Source organism: Macaca mulatta, chromosome 10 (genome assembly GCF_049350105.2).
Source record: "Macaca mulatta isolate MMU2019108-1 chromosome 10, T2T-MMU8v2.0, whole genome shotgun sequence".
Classification (NCBI taxonomy): domain Eukaryota; kingdom Metazoa; phylum Chordata; class Mammalia; order Primates; family Cercopithecidae; genus Macaca; species Macaca mulatta.
This window is the reverse complement of record NC_133415.1, coordinates 67,699,841-67,717,035: the sequence shown is the minus strand read 5'-3', so window position 1 is coordinate 67,717,035 and position 17,195 is coordinate 67,699,841. Positions and strand designations below refer to the sequence as shown.

The 17,195-nt window shown below is 37.7% G+C and overlaps 1 protein-coding gene across 12 annotated transcripts in view; it reads right to left on the bottom strand.

The window, feature by feature from the left end:
- KIF16B (kinesin family member 16B) overlaps positions 1-17,195 on the bottom strand; it is a 314,850-nt gene that overhangs the window by 28,103 nt on the left and 269,552 nt on the right. For all 12 annotated transcript variants that reach the window (XM_077951170.1, XM_077951172.1, XM_077951175.1 and 9 more), the window contains one exon: positions 12,255-12,338. In XM_077951170.1, the coding sequence (XP_077807296.1) occupies positions 12,255-12,338 (84 nt within the window). The remainder of the gene's footprint in view (positions 1-12,254; positions 12,339-17,195) is intronic.

Genomic DNA, 17,195 nt, shown 5'->3' with positions numbered 1-17,195 from the left:
CTAATAAAACATAAATTATTATACGCCAAGCAGTGGAAAATACATATGAAAAATATAATTGTTTGGAAGAAACATTCCTCTTAATAACAGTTTAACATTATACTCTCAAGAAAAAATGATTAATAGTGTCAAATCTACCCATCTGTCCATCCACCCAGCCACTGTTCTTCTCTTCCCTCTTCTTCTTTTTCCTTCTTTTTTATTTTTTTAAGCAAAGCAATAAGGACAAAATAAGAGGTTGGAGGAAGGATAGAAGTGAAAGAGCAATTAAGAGAGAAAAGGAGGAAAGGATGATTATAAATATGTAATTACCACATGATGACTTATTTTTAAACATGTACCTTTAAAAAATAGATTTTACTTCTTAGTTTTAGAGGTTGTTAGAAACATTGAATGTAGTATACAAATTTCCCATAGAACACTTGACCCCCAAATATGCGCAGCCTCCCCCACTATCAAAATCTCACAACAGAGTGGCATATTTGTTAGGATTGATGAATCTACACTGAGGTATCATTATCACCCAAAGTTCGCAACTTACATTAGGGTTCACTCTTGTTATACTTTCTATGGGGTTTGAAAACTGTATAATGACATGCATTTACCATCATATATCATACAGAGTAGTTTTACTGCCTTAAAAATCCTTTATTCTCTGCCTATTCATCTCTCCCCTCCCTCAAATCCCTGGCAACCACTGATCGTTTTATTGTCTTATTAGTTGTGCCTTTTCCAAAATGCCATGTAGTTAGAATCATACACCATACAATCTTTTCAAATTGTCTTCTTCTACTTAGTAATATGCATTCAATGTTCTGCCAAAATCTCTTCATGGCTTGAAAGCTTGTTTCTTTTTAGTGCTACATAACATTCTATTGTTTGGATGTACCACGGTTTATTTATCCATTTACCTACTAAAGGATATCTAAGTTACATCTACACTTTGGCAATTATGATTAACACTACTATAAACATTTATGTTCAGATTTTCGAGAGGGCATGTTTTCAACTTCTTTGGGTCAATGCCAAGGAGTGAGAGGGCTGGATCATACGGTAAGAGTATGTTTAATTTTGTAAGAAATCGCCAAAACCTTGCAAAGTGGCTATACTATTTTTCATTCTCACCAGCAATGAATGACAGTTCTTACTGCACATCCTCACCAGCATTTGGTACTGTTTATGTTCCAGCTTTTGGCCATTCTAGTAGGTGTATGGTGGTATCTTGTTTTCATTTCCAATTTTCTAATGACATATGTTATTGAGACTCTTTTCATATGCTTATTTGACATATGTATATCTTCTTTGGTGAGATGTCTATTCAAGTCTGTTGCCCATTTTTTTCTTTTTTCTTTTTTTTTGAGACAGAGTCTTGCTCTGTCACCCAGGCTGGAGTGCAATGGTGCTATCTTGGCTCACTGCGACCTCCTGGGTTCAAGTGATTCTCCTGCCTCAGCCTCCTGAGTAGCTGGGATTACAGGCATGCACCACCATACCCAGATAATTTTTGTATTTTTAGTAGAGATGGGGTTTCACCATGTTGGCCAGACTGGTCTCAAACTCCTGACCTCATGTGATCTGCCCGTCTCGGCCTCTCAAAGTGTTGGGATTACAGGGGTAAGCCACCATGCTCGGCCTCTTTTGCCTATTTTTAATGAGGTTGTTTATGTTCTTATTGTTGAGTTTTAAGAGTTCTTTGTATACTTGGAATTACACCCCTTTATCAGACATGCCTTTTGCAAATATTTTTTCTCAGTCTGTATATTCCCTTCTCATCCTCCTGACAGTGTCTTCTGCAGAACAGAAGTTTTAAGCTTTAGTGAAGTCTATCTTATTTATTTTATGAATCACGTCATTGGTATTGTATCTAAAATGTTATTTCCACACCCAAAGTCATCTAGGTTTTCTCCTATGTCATCTCCTAGGAATTTTATAGTTTTGTGTTTTACTTCTAGGCCTATAATCCAGTTTAGTTTTTGTGAATGGCATAAGGCCTGTGTCTAGATTGGCTTTTTTGCATGTGGATATCCAATTGTTCCATTTATTGAAAAGACTATTTGTTGAAAAGACTATCTTTGCTTCATTTTATTGCCTTTACTCCTTTGCAAAAGATAATTAATTATACCTATTTCTGGCCTCTCTGTCCTGTTCCATTATCTATTTTTCTATTCTTTCACCAGTATAACACTGTCTTGATTACTGCAGCTTTATATTAAGTATTGGAGTTTGGTAGTGTCAGTCTTTTGAATTTGATTGGGAGTGAGTTGAATCTATAGACCAACTTGCAAAGAACTGACATCTTAACAGTGTTGAGTCTTCCTATCCATGAACATGGAATACCTCTTCATTAGTTTGTCTTTGATTTCTTTCATCAGAATTTTGCAGTTTTATTCATATAGAACTTGCACATATTTTGTTAGATTTATACACAAGTATTTAGTTTTGGGGGATGCTAAAGTAAATGGTATTGTGTTATTAATTTCCAATTCTGTTTGTTTGTTGCTGGTATATAGAACAGCTATTGACGTTTACATATTAACCTTGTATTCTACAACCTTGCTATAATCATGTATCAATTCCAGGACTTTTTTTCTTTGTTAGTTCTTTCAAATTATCTATATAAACAATCATGTCATCTGTGAATAACACAGTTTTATGTATTACTTTCCATCAGTATATATTTTTTCTTGTCTTATTGCATAAGCTAGGATTTTAAATGTTTACTTGTAAAATTATACTGTAAGTCACTACAAGACAACTGCAAAGTAGCAATAGCTTAAAAAAACAATAATAATTTCTAGTGTTTGCTATGTATCAGGAACCTATCCAAATATTTTATATGAATTATTTCATTAACCATCACAACTGTATAAGATGGGTAATATTATTTCCATTTTATGAGTAATAAAACTGACTCACAGAGAAGTAACTTGTTCAAGATTACTCAGTCATGAAGTAGCAGAGCAATAATTCACAACCAGATCTAATGGTTCTATAGTGTATTTAACTTTATCGTGTATCAACTGAGGACCTATTACAAACTATGTTTTCTATTAGGTACTTTTTACATGCCATTCTCATTTGATCCCCTCAACAAACCTGAAAATTAGTGTTTCTTATCCTTGTTTTGCACTGAGAATAATGATGCTCAGAGGGGTTAAATAACTTGCCCAGTGGCAGTTTGCAATTTGGTACAGCAATCTCTCAAACCCATGTTTACAAATGTGCTCTCATTTTGAATTTTTTTTGTATTTTTTTTTTGTCAGAACAAATATCTGCTATTTGCTGTTCAACACAGCTTTAACTGGACACTGAACAAATATTTACTGAGGACCTATTAAGGGGCATATATTGTTCTAGGTGAACGAAGCATTTGGAATCCCTGTCTTCACAAACCTAGCTTCTCATAAAACATAAAATACTTTGTAACAAAACCAACCAATCAACCAGCAAAATACTTTCCAACAACTGTTAAATGTTGTGACCAAGAAATAACAGGGGGAATCTGGTGGATGGCATTAGGGCCAGGACTGCTTCTACTCAGTGGGCAGGGCAGGCCTCTCTGAGGAGAATACATCTGAGCTGAGGGAAGTATTCCAAGCCCTGAGATGTTTTGGCCGACTTAAAACACGATCAATAAAGAAATGAAGATCCTGATTTCCAGCTTAGAGCTTAAATTGGAAGCCCAAAGAAGGAGAACAACTTTCTGCTTATAGTGTGTTTTGACTCCCTGAGTGGTTAGCCATCATCTCAAAACTGAATGTCATTTGGGGAGTAAGAAGGAGACAAATGGCAGAGTACAACTGTTTGATGACAGTGTAGTGAGTCCTCCCTTTTCTCCCCTAGACTTCCATCTGAGTTTAGAAGTTGTTATTATTTTTGAAAAGAGTTGTCTTAATTTTGCTTTCCTCTTACATCAATGACTGCTCATGAAAACCAAAGTGAGATTTTTCCTACTTACCCTCCAATTGGAGACTCTTGCTCATTGTTGCATTCATAAAGCACTAACACATATACATAGGATTTCTGTTGTATAAAATGATTTGACAGGCAACTAGCCTCAGGATTGCAGCATCTTCAGCTTCTCTGACTCCAAGAGCCACCAACATGGAAAAGCCCCCACACTCTACTTCAATTTCCTTGAATACTCCAACAGCCACTAAACATAATACCTTTCAAAAATGCTTTGCTACTGATGATAGTGGTCATGGACTAATAACAGAAAACAGCTCCTGCTAATGTAAATAACTAGATAACCAGAAGAAAAAATAAAAACTTAAATGAGGAAGAAAACGGTTCTTCCTATGAGGTATTTATTTAATCTCTATGTTTGATAATGGTTCTATTATTATATGTGCTGTAAGATCAGCAGAGAATAGATGAAAAGAACATTAAAAGTAGAACTGCCTAATATCTTTCCAATAGGTAAATGACTGAGGGAACTCAGAAATCCTAGGATTTTTACTTCTTGATATTTACTTTGAAACCGAAAAGGCTTAATCTATAAAATGTGTAAACCAAATAATTCTATTATTGATAATTCAAGGTTTGAGAGTAAAATAAAACTAAAGTAGAAGGAGAAAGTGTTTTTAGTCAGGAAAAACTAGGCTGTGTGTTGCAGGCACCATAAGCCAGAAAGGTGACTCCTGGCCGTGGAGTGGTGGTGGTGGTGATGTATCAATACTGACAGCCATTACTAATACCTGTATTTGGCAGATAAGTCATTTGAACTACCGAGACTTTATTTTGGAAACAGTTCTTCATTTACTTTACGTCTCCCATTAGACAGGACAATGCCTATAAACTCTGGGCATCCCATTACTGAGAGAAAAATAAAAGAAAAGCAGTTAGAACTGGCCTGGCATTCTCACAGCTAAGCTGTAGTGTTCTCCCATGGACCACAAACAATTTCAAAGAATATCAGCGCCAGACAAGGCTACTCTGTGACCATGAAGGATCAAGCCCAAAAAATAAAAATAAAAAAAAAGACCACTCCATAATAGTGTCAGATCAAATACAAAAACATGAACACTGTGATCAAATATAATAAAATATTTCCTTTTCTGGGCTAATACAGTGCTTTTTATCATTCATACTTTTTATTGATATGCTATAGTTGCACATATTTTTGGGCTATATGTGATGTTGATATCTGTATAAAATGTGTAATTTCAGGGTAACTGGAATATCCATCACCTCATTTTTCTTTACTTTGTGTTAAGAACATTACAATTCATATCTTCTAGCTATTTTGAAATACACAATAAGTTATAATTAACTATAATAGCCACACTGTATTATCAAATACTAGAACTTATTCCTTCTAAATGTATTTTTGTACCCATTAATCAACTTCTCTTCACCCACCTTCATCCCCTTCTCAGCCTCTGGTAACCACCATTCCACTCTCTATCCCCATGAGATCCACTTTTTTTGCTCCCACATATGATTGAGAACATGCAGTATCTGTCTTTCTGTTCCTGGCTTATTGCACTTAACAACTTAACATAATGACTTCCAGTTCCATTCATATTGCTGCGAATTCTTTTTAAGGCTGAATAACATTCCATTGTGTATATATACCATATTTTCTTTATCCATTCACCCACTAATGGATACTTGGGTTGATTCCATATCTTGGCTTATCAATCATGTTTTTTTTTTTTTTTTTTTGAGACAGAGTCTTGCTCTGTCGCCCAGGCTGGAGTGCAGTGGTGCGATATTGGCTCACTGCAAGTTCCGCCTCCCGGGTTCATGCCATTCTCCTGCCTCAGCCTCCCGAGCAGCTGGGACTACAGGCGCCCGCCACCACACCCAGCTAATTTTTTTGTATTTTTAGTAGAGACAGGGTTTCACCGTGTTAGCCAGGATGGCCTCGATCTCCTGACCTTATGATCCGCCCAGCTTGGCCTCCCAAAGTGCTGGGATTACAGGTGTGAGCCACCGCGCCCGGCCTCAATCATGCTTTAAACCTCACTCTGTTCTTGCTTTCTAGATAAGAATTATTAATACACTCAATCAGAGAATTGCCCCCAGCATCCAATCCAGAACAAAGCCCTGTTTTCCTGCATTCTTCCCCAAATTATCTATTACAAATCCAAATTCTTAATAACTTCCTTTTAATACCTTCTTACTGAAAAGCTTGCATGTTTCCTGTGGTTCACATGGTTTTTCCTTGTTGTGGTAAATCAATAAATCTAACATTGCTTTAAAAATAGATGTATTCCTGGGATTTTTTGGCTGAAACTGATTGACACTTATCTATTTCTTTCACAAGCAGAAGTCCAAGGCATACACCAAGTCAGCTGGGGACTTCACAGTGGGCAGTCTTGCAGTCAATGACCTGGTAGACATGCCAAGAGAACTAAGTAGCTGTAAATAACCACTGTGTCAATCTGGAGGAACTGTGCTCCTTTCATAATGATCCGATGCCTCTAATCTTTATCATTTTGGACAACAGCTCCACCATGATTAAATCTTTCAGAAAGTCACTTCTATTTTTCAGATTACAATCTTACAGGTTGAAAGACAGGCTGGTATTACAGCCAGAGTTCCGGTATCTTCCAGGAATCATCATGAATAAGAACAGTGACACGATTTTAGTGTCTCTATTGATTTTGCAAGTAAATGTAATAAACTGAGATACTACTATTGTTACATTTCATGTAGAGCTGGGGAGTGGTGCTCTTTTGCCTTCCCTTGGCTCTTAAAACAGCTCTGAAATGTACCATAAGGCTCCATCATTTTCCTTGTCATCATTATCACCATCACCACCACCACAATCATCACTATCATCACGGGACCAACTAACATTTTTCAGTGTTTTTCTTTGTACCAGATTCTGTGTTATACATGCAATCACATTTAATTCTCAGTACAGCTCTAGGACAGTGTTATTATAATCCTCATTGTTCAGAGAAGGAAACTGAAACAGTGACATTAAACAATTCCAAAGGAGCAGAATCAGTACTCAAAACTAAGATGATCTGCTCCAAGGTCCACACTCCTAGCTATCATATTTCTTTTGATCTATCTTAATGCTCAAGCTAAAGAGATGAAAATGGGGACAGAAGAGGTAGATTTCAGTTGCTGGCTGCTCCAGTTTTCTAGGCAGTTTTGAAGAAAATTTCCTAGGATGTCTCACCTTCTTACTTCCAAAAATGACTGTATTATTCTGGTAAGTTTTGTGGTTTTAGAGGATTTCATTTTTTTTATTAATTATAGTTACTCCTTGAAATGACAGATTATTAAAATGATTAGCAGAACTATTTCCAAGTAGATAATGTTCTCTGAAATTAGAAACCCAAAATGCACCTTTCATCAATGAACAAAAATAAAACAGAAAACTCATTAACTTGGGCCTAATTTGGAAAGATTTTCTGATAATTCAGTGAAAGTGAAGCATGTGTGAAGTATAATGGGAGATTAAGAATTGAATTAGACATCAATTCTGCCGACTTCAAGTACTGAAGAGCACAGCAGGGAAGATGTGAGACATAAACATACCTTTTGATACATGTAAAAAGTGACAGGAGTCTTAGAGAAGCAGAGGTGAGGTTTCATGAATGTTTCAAAGCAGTGCTACTCAAAGTGTGACCCATGTTTCAGACACTTTTACTTCAATTTAACTAATTTTATGTCCGTTGAATCTATATATATTAAAGAAAAGAATTGTACTTCCATTTTGTATGTCCTTTTTATTTATTATTTTCTTATAATTAATTGTCATTCATTGTGCACAAGTACTGATAAGTGATGGAATTAAATAACTGGTCCTTCATCACTGGCAGTTTGAGAAACAGAATATTCTAGAAACATATGGTTCAGCTTGAGATGTTTCAGGCCCATGGTTAAGAAATACTACATACCACATTTATTAGAACTCAATTTGATATCCATTTGGATATACATATTTATATACTATGGATATGTGTATATTTATTATATATTTATTTTATATAATATGCACAATATTTAAACCCACAAAAATGTCTTTAAAGATATTCTAAGCTTATATTCTTCAGTAATTCACATAAAATGTCCTTTTTTATACTTTGGTGAATTTGACATACTCTTAAATCCTCACAAGAACAATGTGACATTTCATAAATAAACAAAGCTGTAAGCAACTGAGATTCAGAACCTTTTATTACTCACAAAGTGAATATTTGAAATCAGCAATCACAATAAACATCTTTCCTTGAACAAAGAAAATAGGATTATAAATAAAAGCCATCCTTACTGCCATGGTTACTTAAGAGATGAGGAAAGGGGTCTGTGTTATTAACTAGTTTCTTCAGTTCTAGAACACTGCTTGGCACACAGTAGGTGCTCAATAATTGCCGAATAACTGGAATGGCATTTAAGAATAAATAATTAGACAGTGGATCTTAGTTAACACTGTAGTGATAACACTGGAAGGTGACTTTTTCCAACAGCAAAGGCATTTCTTTACAGGAAGAACTAACTCCATTCTAAACTTAGAGTATGTTGATTAAAAGAAGGGGTTTGTTCTAAAAGACAACTGAGTATGAACTGTGGCTTTGCCACTTACTACCTTTAGTGACCCTCTTTCTCCTCCCCGAGACATAGGCCTTCCCCTGTAAGATGAAGATAATGGTAGAACTCACCTCACAAGCTGGTTGTGAGGAATATATGACAGGATATCATAAGCACTTTCCACTCATGCTTGGCCTTAATAAACAGCAGGCAAATGTGGGAAAGCAGGCACTATGTGAAGCATATGAAATTGCTGATACTCCACCATTTCTGGTCTACAACACAATGGCAGTTTCTAATGGCTCAACCTAAGTTACGCTATCTCACTGAAAATACATTAAGAAGCACCTTTTGCTCAAACTAACGTATCAGAGACTAGGTACATTCTTTTCCTGTTACCTCCACTGCTGTATCTGCCAACACATGTCTCCCAGGCAGCTGTCAGGGCTACCGGAAGGAATGTCTGGAGCCTGGGAAGCATGTCACATATGAGGAGTGTTGTTAGCACAAGCCTCTGACTGCCCACAACATGCACAATTACACTGAACTGGTTGAGCTGAGCCAGGATGGCAGCATAGGGCGATCTACCCATGTTAGAAATCTTCTAAGATTCTATAGTTCTTTTTGAACAAAAGTGCTGGGAGCATTTAAGCATGAGATGTAAAGCAATCATTAGCCAGATTCTGAAAACACTGGCTCCAGCTACAAACCAAAATTGGCTAGGTATCAGTGGAGAAGATAGAAGGTTGGCAATGAGATTAGCACTTATGACTCAATTTATACTCCTCTATCTACTATCTTACCATCATCACGTTCTTACTCCTGCCTTTATGCGGTGCAGTATGTTAAATGTTACAATTTCCAGTCCCTACACTATCACCACCCACCACCAGACACACAACCAATACTCCTTGCTCCAAGGTAAAAAAATTAATCTCCAAAACATCTGACAACAGCGAGAAATTTCTGTTCCTATCCATCATTTCTAAAAATAAATATTTTAACAGACTTAACTTTTATAACTTGAGAGTGCCAAAATGGTGTTTAGGTTTTTAACATGAAAACACTTTATACTTTTGCTAATAAACTCAAACACGAGGTCCAAATCTTAGAAATATCTTAATAGAAGGAAGATTAAAACACAATCGAATGCCTACTTAAAATACTACTTTATACAGCTATATCACGGTGAGGTTCAGAAAGTTGCATTTCTGGATATTAATAATCGGTCAGATAATTTCTTTTAAGCAGACATCACACTAGGTAAAGTTTCATATAGGAATTTAAACACATGCACTTAGAGGAAAGGAAATATCTCATTTGTCTTTGTATTATATGTAACACCTACCACTGTCTCTAGTATGTAGTAAGGAATTAAATAAATGTTTGTTGAATTAAATGGGAAGTTCAGGGAAAATAACTAAGTTGATTTTCATATGAAAATAGTCGCAGGGAATTAACTCAAGAATCTCAGATTAACTTTCTATTAAAGTGAAGGTTACTTATACTTGCTCCTTGAAAAGAAGATAATATTCTAAGATTTAACAGTCAACATTAGGTGAAATGCATTAAATTTCAAAAGTAAGTGCTTATTTCCATAACGTGTGGAAGCTGTTCTCTAAAAGATAATGCCACAGATAAATAACAGTCACAGCCAAGGGAAGGAAGGGTTCCTTGCCTAGGCAGAGACATTAACATAAAATTCTGCTCATCAACAGCTGATGGTTTAGAAGGGTTAAGTGATGAAGTATCAGATGTCAAAAGGACAAACATAGGTTCCACCTGAAAGCATTAACAATGAAAGAGTGCCCTGAACTTTGCTCTAACTCAGGAAGTTGGAATGGAAAACCAAAGGTACCCAGTGCTGTGCTCACAAATGCACGGCACACAAAATGCCCAATCGGTCATGGCACAGCTGTGCACCATGTGAGTTTAACCACAGCCCTGAGTAGCCAGGGAGGACAACAATCTATTTTCTGTTGACATATAAAAACAAGTTTATAAACCATCATTTTCCATGTTTCCAATAAAGGCAGATCTAGTTAATGAAGGCAGGGAGGAGTTAGGTAAAGAAAATAATCCCCAGTTCTACTGTTATTTTTTAATTTTTTTGTAAGATACAATCAAACCTTTGAGAAAACTTGATCAAGCAGACTCACTGCAATCACCTTTTCCTTGAAGACAAATTCTTCAGTTGGGTATCAGGATCATGCCATTCTAGGTTGAATTACTTCTTCAGATGCATAACTCTATAGTCTAACTCAAATGCTGCTACACATGGCTGCATCCTGAAACTCCTCTTTTATCAGAGTGCTTCTATATTCAAGATCTCAAAACTCTAAAATGCTCCTCATGGACAACAACCTCCCAGTCTTCAATTTCTCCTTTGCTCCCACTTCTCTTCTTCTGCTCTCATGGGAACCTCCAGCCTCTAGAAATTTCCCTAATCCTTGTTCAGTGGCATTAAGTGCATGCCATGGGCAGCCAATTTTAACTGGCTGTCACCAGGAATGAGAATACCTACTTTCTATGTAGCACTTCACAATCCAGAAAGTGCTCTCTCAGGACTTTCCTTTTTTGACTTTATTTCCAATAGGTCTTACTATTATTACTCTTAAAGTAGCAGCAAAGGGCCGGGCGCGGTGGCTCATGCCTGTGATCCCAGCACGTTGACAGGCTGAGGCGGGAGGATGGCTTGAGGTCAAAAGTTTGAGACCAGCCTGGCCAACGTGGTGAAACCCCACCTCTACTAAAAATACAAAAATTAGCTGGGCGTGGTGGTGCACACCTGTAATCCCAGCTACTCAGGAGGCTGAGGCAGGAGAATTGCTTGAACCTGGGAGGTGAAGGTTGCAGTGAGCCGAGATCATGCCATTGAACTCTAGTCTGGGCAACAGAGCGAGACTCCGTCTCAAACAAAACAAAAACAAAAACAAAAACAAATGAAGTAGCAAGGGGAATTCTGGGTCTCCCTGAAAGCTTGCTGACACTAGGTCGTCATTAGCTGTCTGTACTTCTGTCCCTTGTCTGCCTCAATGGTTCACAATGGCAAGACAGTGACCAACAAGCAAGGACCAGCCATGATCATACTTTCACCATTCTTAAAGAAAACAACTGGTCCCTGCCTTGGTGAAAAGACTCAGCCTCATTAGCATCTCCAACCAAATAAGCAACTATATCCCGAAAAAGAAATACAAACTAGATAAAGCAGTCAACAATGTGCACTGGCAGTGAGGCAGTCCGAAAAACAACAGTTGTGTTAAACCAGAGTTCTACATGTAGTTGGCTTGGAAGATTAAGTTAAAATAAGTCGAATGAAACCTACCCATGACTAAAATAGGTATGTGTCTTTTTGCTTCCAACTCTCTTGAAAAAGCAACAATGATGTAATACTATAAATCTTCAGTTAATTAATTCCAAGTTTTTGCAGCAAGCTTTGTACTCTCATCCTGTATCACATACCATCTGTCTATGGTGAATATTTAGTTCTCACTCACATCCTGCTTCCTAACCCTTAGAATAAATGCATCTTCTTAAAAATAAGAAAAATGTTCCGCTAGACCAGAGGAAGATAAGGACTTGTATTTTAAACAAGCTGATATCATATCTTCATAATCTACTGCTGCCATCTCCTGTGTTAATGAGGCAGCACCTTCACACTTGTGAAGAAATGTAATAGTACTTAACAGAAACAATGCTTAATGGTCAGATGGCACATTTTCTACATACACAGAGGAAAAACAGCTTAATTCTGTTACCTCTAAGTGACTTCGTCTCTCAGCAATCACACGTTCATCCTTATTTCCAAATAGTTTCTTTGGAGGAAATTCAAGGGCAGCAAGCTGAAATAGACATTTTAAAAGACATGCATTAACACCACACCTATTAATTGTTGGGCTATTATTAATCTATTATTTGAAATCTCTCCCATGGGGTGAAAATAAAGAGGCTGAAAGTTTAAAGATAGTGGGTTCTGCCTTGCTTTATCACCAACTGTGTGACCTTCAACAGATAAAGCAACCTTGGCTCAGATTCCCCAGTGGTCATATGAGAAGACAGGACAATGGGAACTCCACAGAAGAATGAAACTGATTCTCAACATTCTGTCTCAGATGACATATCAGACTCTGTGCCAGGTGGTGTTTTATACTTTTTGTTTTTTAAAACACGTTTGTTCTTCTTTCAGTCCCCTTTTTTAACTAGAATTCAATTAGTTTTGTGTTGAAATAAGAATTTGAAAATTCAAACTACACACTACCTGAACATTCTGTAAAATCGTTTTCAGACTATTGCTAAGGTTCTCTAAATATTCAGTACTGTCTTTTCAGTTACCACTGCGAATGAAGACTGCCCATGTGAAAAGAGGACTTCTCTCTGCATCTTTTCACCTTGCTTCCTAAAAGTGAAGGTTCAGATTTCGTTTTAGCCTGATCTTAGCATTTCATAGTATTTCTCTTATGCTTTCCTTCTTGAACATACAAAAATTATAAACAATAAGTTTTACTACAGATTCCCAGGCAAGATAGGATTATATAATCTGGCGAGAATCCGACTAGCCAGTGTTGCCTTGGCTGAATAAATGCTAAGGAGCAATAATTGCTGCAGTTGCGGAATTCACTATTTCCTTCCTTTCTCCATTTGTCGGGACCAGACAAATTGAAGCCAATGAAGCATTACCAAGAAAAAAATGAGCATTTCTCCCACAATGTAGGGCACAATATGTCACAAAATTCCAATTTTATGCCTATGCAAATCACTAAGTTGATTTAAATTTATATTTCCACAGTGGGAGTCAAAAATTAAAGACTAGCATCTGTATATATAATACTTTAAAAACATAGTATTAAAGTATAATATACATACAGAAAAGTGCACATATCACAAAGGAAGAACTGGATGTGTTTTCAAAATCTGAACACACTGTGTAACCAGCACTTGGATCAAGAAACAGAACACTGCCAGCACCCCAAGAACTGCACTTGCTCCCTTCCAGGCACTTCCTCTCACCCCTACAAAAGTTAATGCAGGTCTGACACTATGACAATAGCATTGCTTGAATTTTTCCTACTTTTGAACTTTATGTTAAAGATGTCATAGAGTATGAACTCTTTTGTGTCTACCTCCTTTTGTTCAGCATCATGTTTGTGAGATTCAACCATGCTGTTCTGTGTAGCAATAGTTTGCTCATTTTTATTGTGGTACAGTATTCCACTATGTGAACATTCCACAATATATTTGTTCATTATCTTGCTGTTGGGCTTGTTAGCTTCCAGTTTTTGGCTGCTAGAAATTGTGCTGCTATGATCACTTTCCTAGAAATCTTCTGAGAAACATATGTACATATTTCTGATGGTCATACTCTTAAGTGTTGGAAATGCTGGGTTATATAATGTGTGTGTGTGTTCAGCTGTATTTGAAGCTAACAAATGGTTTCCAAAACAGTTTTAGTAACTGACACTCCTATCGGAAGAGACTGAGAGATGTGGTTGCTCCAGGTCTTCACCAGCACTTGGTACTATGGTCGTCCTTCTTAGCAGTGCTGGTGAGTCATGTCTTCTGTGGTTCACATTTGCATTTCTCTGCTGACTGATGTTGTCAAACATCTCTTTACCTGCTCATTGACGTCTGGTTAGTCATTTTTAGGAAGTGTCTGTTCAACTCTTTTGTCCATTTTTAAATTTGTTGTGTGCCTTTTCCTTAAGTAAGAATAAGCTCCCTTTTCACTCTCTTAAAGTTGTCTTTGATGACTTTATAGCCTGTCTTAAAAGGTGACTGAAGTTGGGCAGATGTTTGTTTCATTCCCCCTAGTGTTCCTTCTACCAAAGCAGAGAAACTTTGGAATGGGTTGAAGGTAACACCAAGGGATGGGTTTCCCCATCTCTGTTTCTCACCAATGTTTAGTTGGTTGACATCCAACTTTAAAATCAGTTGAAGGTAAAGTGAAAGACCATGGGCGCTGAGGCAAGACAGACCCCGTCTGAATCTTGGCTTGACCACTAACCAGCTTACTAGCTACGTTTCTCTGAGCCCGAGCATTCTCTGCTATAATAAAACCATAGAAAATGAAACCAAACTTTAAAAGGGTTCCGTGAAGATTTAGTGAATGGATTTTAGCTATATTATTAGCTGTCAGAGATCTGGTAATTACTGAGTAAGTGGCAGGCCCACATTCCCGTGTGGCCTCTCTGCATCCACTGGGAAGCCGTGGTGACATGGCTTCAAGGAGCAAAGGGTTTTCCGGAACTTGGCCTCACTGGCACAAACACACTCCCCCATGCTGCAGCTCAGAGAAGACAGGTATAGCAGAGTTCATCTTCCGGCTCCCTCTAGCCTCCATCTCCTCCAGTACAAATGTACCTCCCGCTTCCCCCGATGCTGTGGTACTGAAAGCTTGGCAAGCATGCTTTCACAGTTGGTTGTTTTGTCGTTTTATGTGGCTGATGAGGTGATGTGGTTTCTGTCAGGGGAAATTTATAGTCACACTCACATGCTCAATCAGAAACCGTGCAATAAAAGGACTTTAGGCAGTGGAAGTGGGGAGGGAGCAAGCATTCACTTCTCCTCCTAGTCAACAGTGGCGTTCCCTCTCCAGACCCAGATGGAGGCAAGCATTCGGTGCTATTAATATTCAGCCTGTGAAATAACTATGTGTAAATTATGTGCAACACTCTTGTTCAGATTTTAGGAGGAAAGGGCAAATTCTAAGTGACTCTCAGGCCTATAATCACAGGACCATGACACTCAACTGTCTGACGTTAGAGTTTAAGACACCCAGGCCCAGAGTTAAGTGACTTGGAAAGGCTCAGAGTCATGGGGAAAAAGTCAGGACCGACTCCAGGCCTCTCGGGATAAAGCTATAAGGGGTGTCTGCAGTGCATGAAAGACACTGTCACAAAGTCTTTTGGGATCTAGGGTAAAGATGAAAGAGAGCGATTCCTCCTAAGTGTATGTAACCAGAAACATGAACATACCACTCCAAGGCAGTCATCAACAGTTCCAACAAGAGTTGTCAACGGGACCCTGCTAAGGACCTGTACCCCAGTCCAGGGTCAGCACAGCAGTGGAGAATAGCAGGAAGCAGGATGGGGCTGGAGCTCCCCAGAAGTCCATTCCAGGACATACAAAGTTAGTTAGCGACTATCATCTTAACCCTCCCCAAGTAAAAACTAAGAACAATGGTAGCTATCTTTATAATAAAGTATAGGTAGGATGGAGAAAAAGAACAGCTGCAGAAGTTCCAATGAGGCTCATGATAGAAATGTGAGCTAGTGGGCCCATGTCCTATAGGTGGAGCTGGGACATGAACAAGCCAAAGAAGAAAGCCAAGGCCTTAATGTAAAATATAGGAAAAACATGCCCCCATTAAAATAATGATATTTACATCAGAAACAGCTTCAACTGCAACATGAGTGAGTCCCTTTCCTCTGATACAGTGGAAACCATCTCCATGTCTCCTCTTTAGAGAATCCTAACAGTGCCACTTAGGCCTTGCTATCTATAAGCTTGAGTTGGACAAGATGAAATTGCCAGTTCTGTAAGTTAAAAATTGTTGAATATCAGCAATTTCATCTAGCTAAATCCTGCATAAAACTTCGACACTTAAGTGACTGCTAGGGTCACTTCATTTTCCATCAGCTGTGCTATCTGCCAAGTAGTAAAAGTATCTCATTTGATGGTTGCTGATCAGCTATACCTAAGCCAATCCATTTCAAAAGAATATTTTTCTTAAGGCACTCAAAAGTAAAACAAAAACTAGAAGTATCTTATATTTTAAAACATACTACATTAAAATAGTGAAAGCATTGGGATAGCAGGGCAGGTGGCACAGGAGGCCATCTGGGGAACAATAATAGCTGACATAGAAGATAATACAGTCACATTCCTAAGTCCATCCTCCTAAAAGAAAAAAAGAGCATCATCTTTACTTGAATTGGTTTCCTCAGCTCAAATAAAGGAGTCTCTGAAAAATGAGGACCTTCATGTTGACCTGCTGAATGACTGGGATGAAGAAGGCGGAGAGCAGGGGCAGGAATTACCGCTTCATTCCTAAAATAATAATATAGCAAAACCCCTTACCACAGGTTAGATGGCCAGAGTACAGAAGAGGGCTGGACTATTATCTCTCCACAAGTGCAAAGCTATTGCCTCATTTATTTCAAAATAGATCAACAAAAGCAATTCTCTGTAGGATTCATTTCTGAAGTGTAAATGATTTAAACTGCCTAAATAGTTTTAAAAAATGGACAATTTACTAAGATCAAAAGAGTCACTGGTCAGGACAAATAACTGTGCCTGGAAGACCAAACAAAACAACCAACAACCAAAAAACCTTTTCCATTTTGCTGAAAGTGCTGTTTTCTGAAATGTAACACTTCTGACAAATTAAGAATATAAGAGAGGTTCACAGAAGGCACGATTCTGAATTGTCCCTGACCCCTCTACCCATGTCCCCCACACACCAACATCTTTTATTTGGTTTCTCATGTTAAATAAAAAGTTTAAAATTAAATCAGAAATATTATCTGAACATTTTCATTCCCTCTCAGGTACTTTATATTTACACGTTTTCATTTTTATTGCCTCATTTTTCTAATAGAACAGATATTCTAGTTTTGATTTTCTTGAGGAAAGTACTGTCAGGAACAGTGAATGACAATCTGTAGGTGGAGAGACTCCTCTTGGATTTCCTCGGTAGCCTC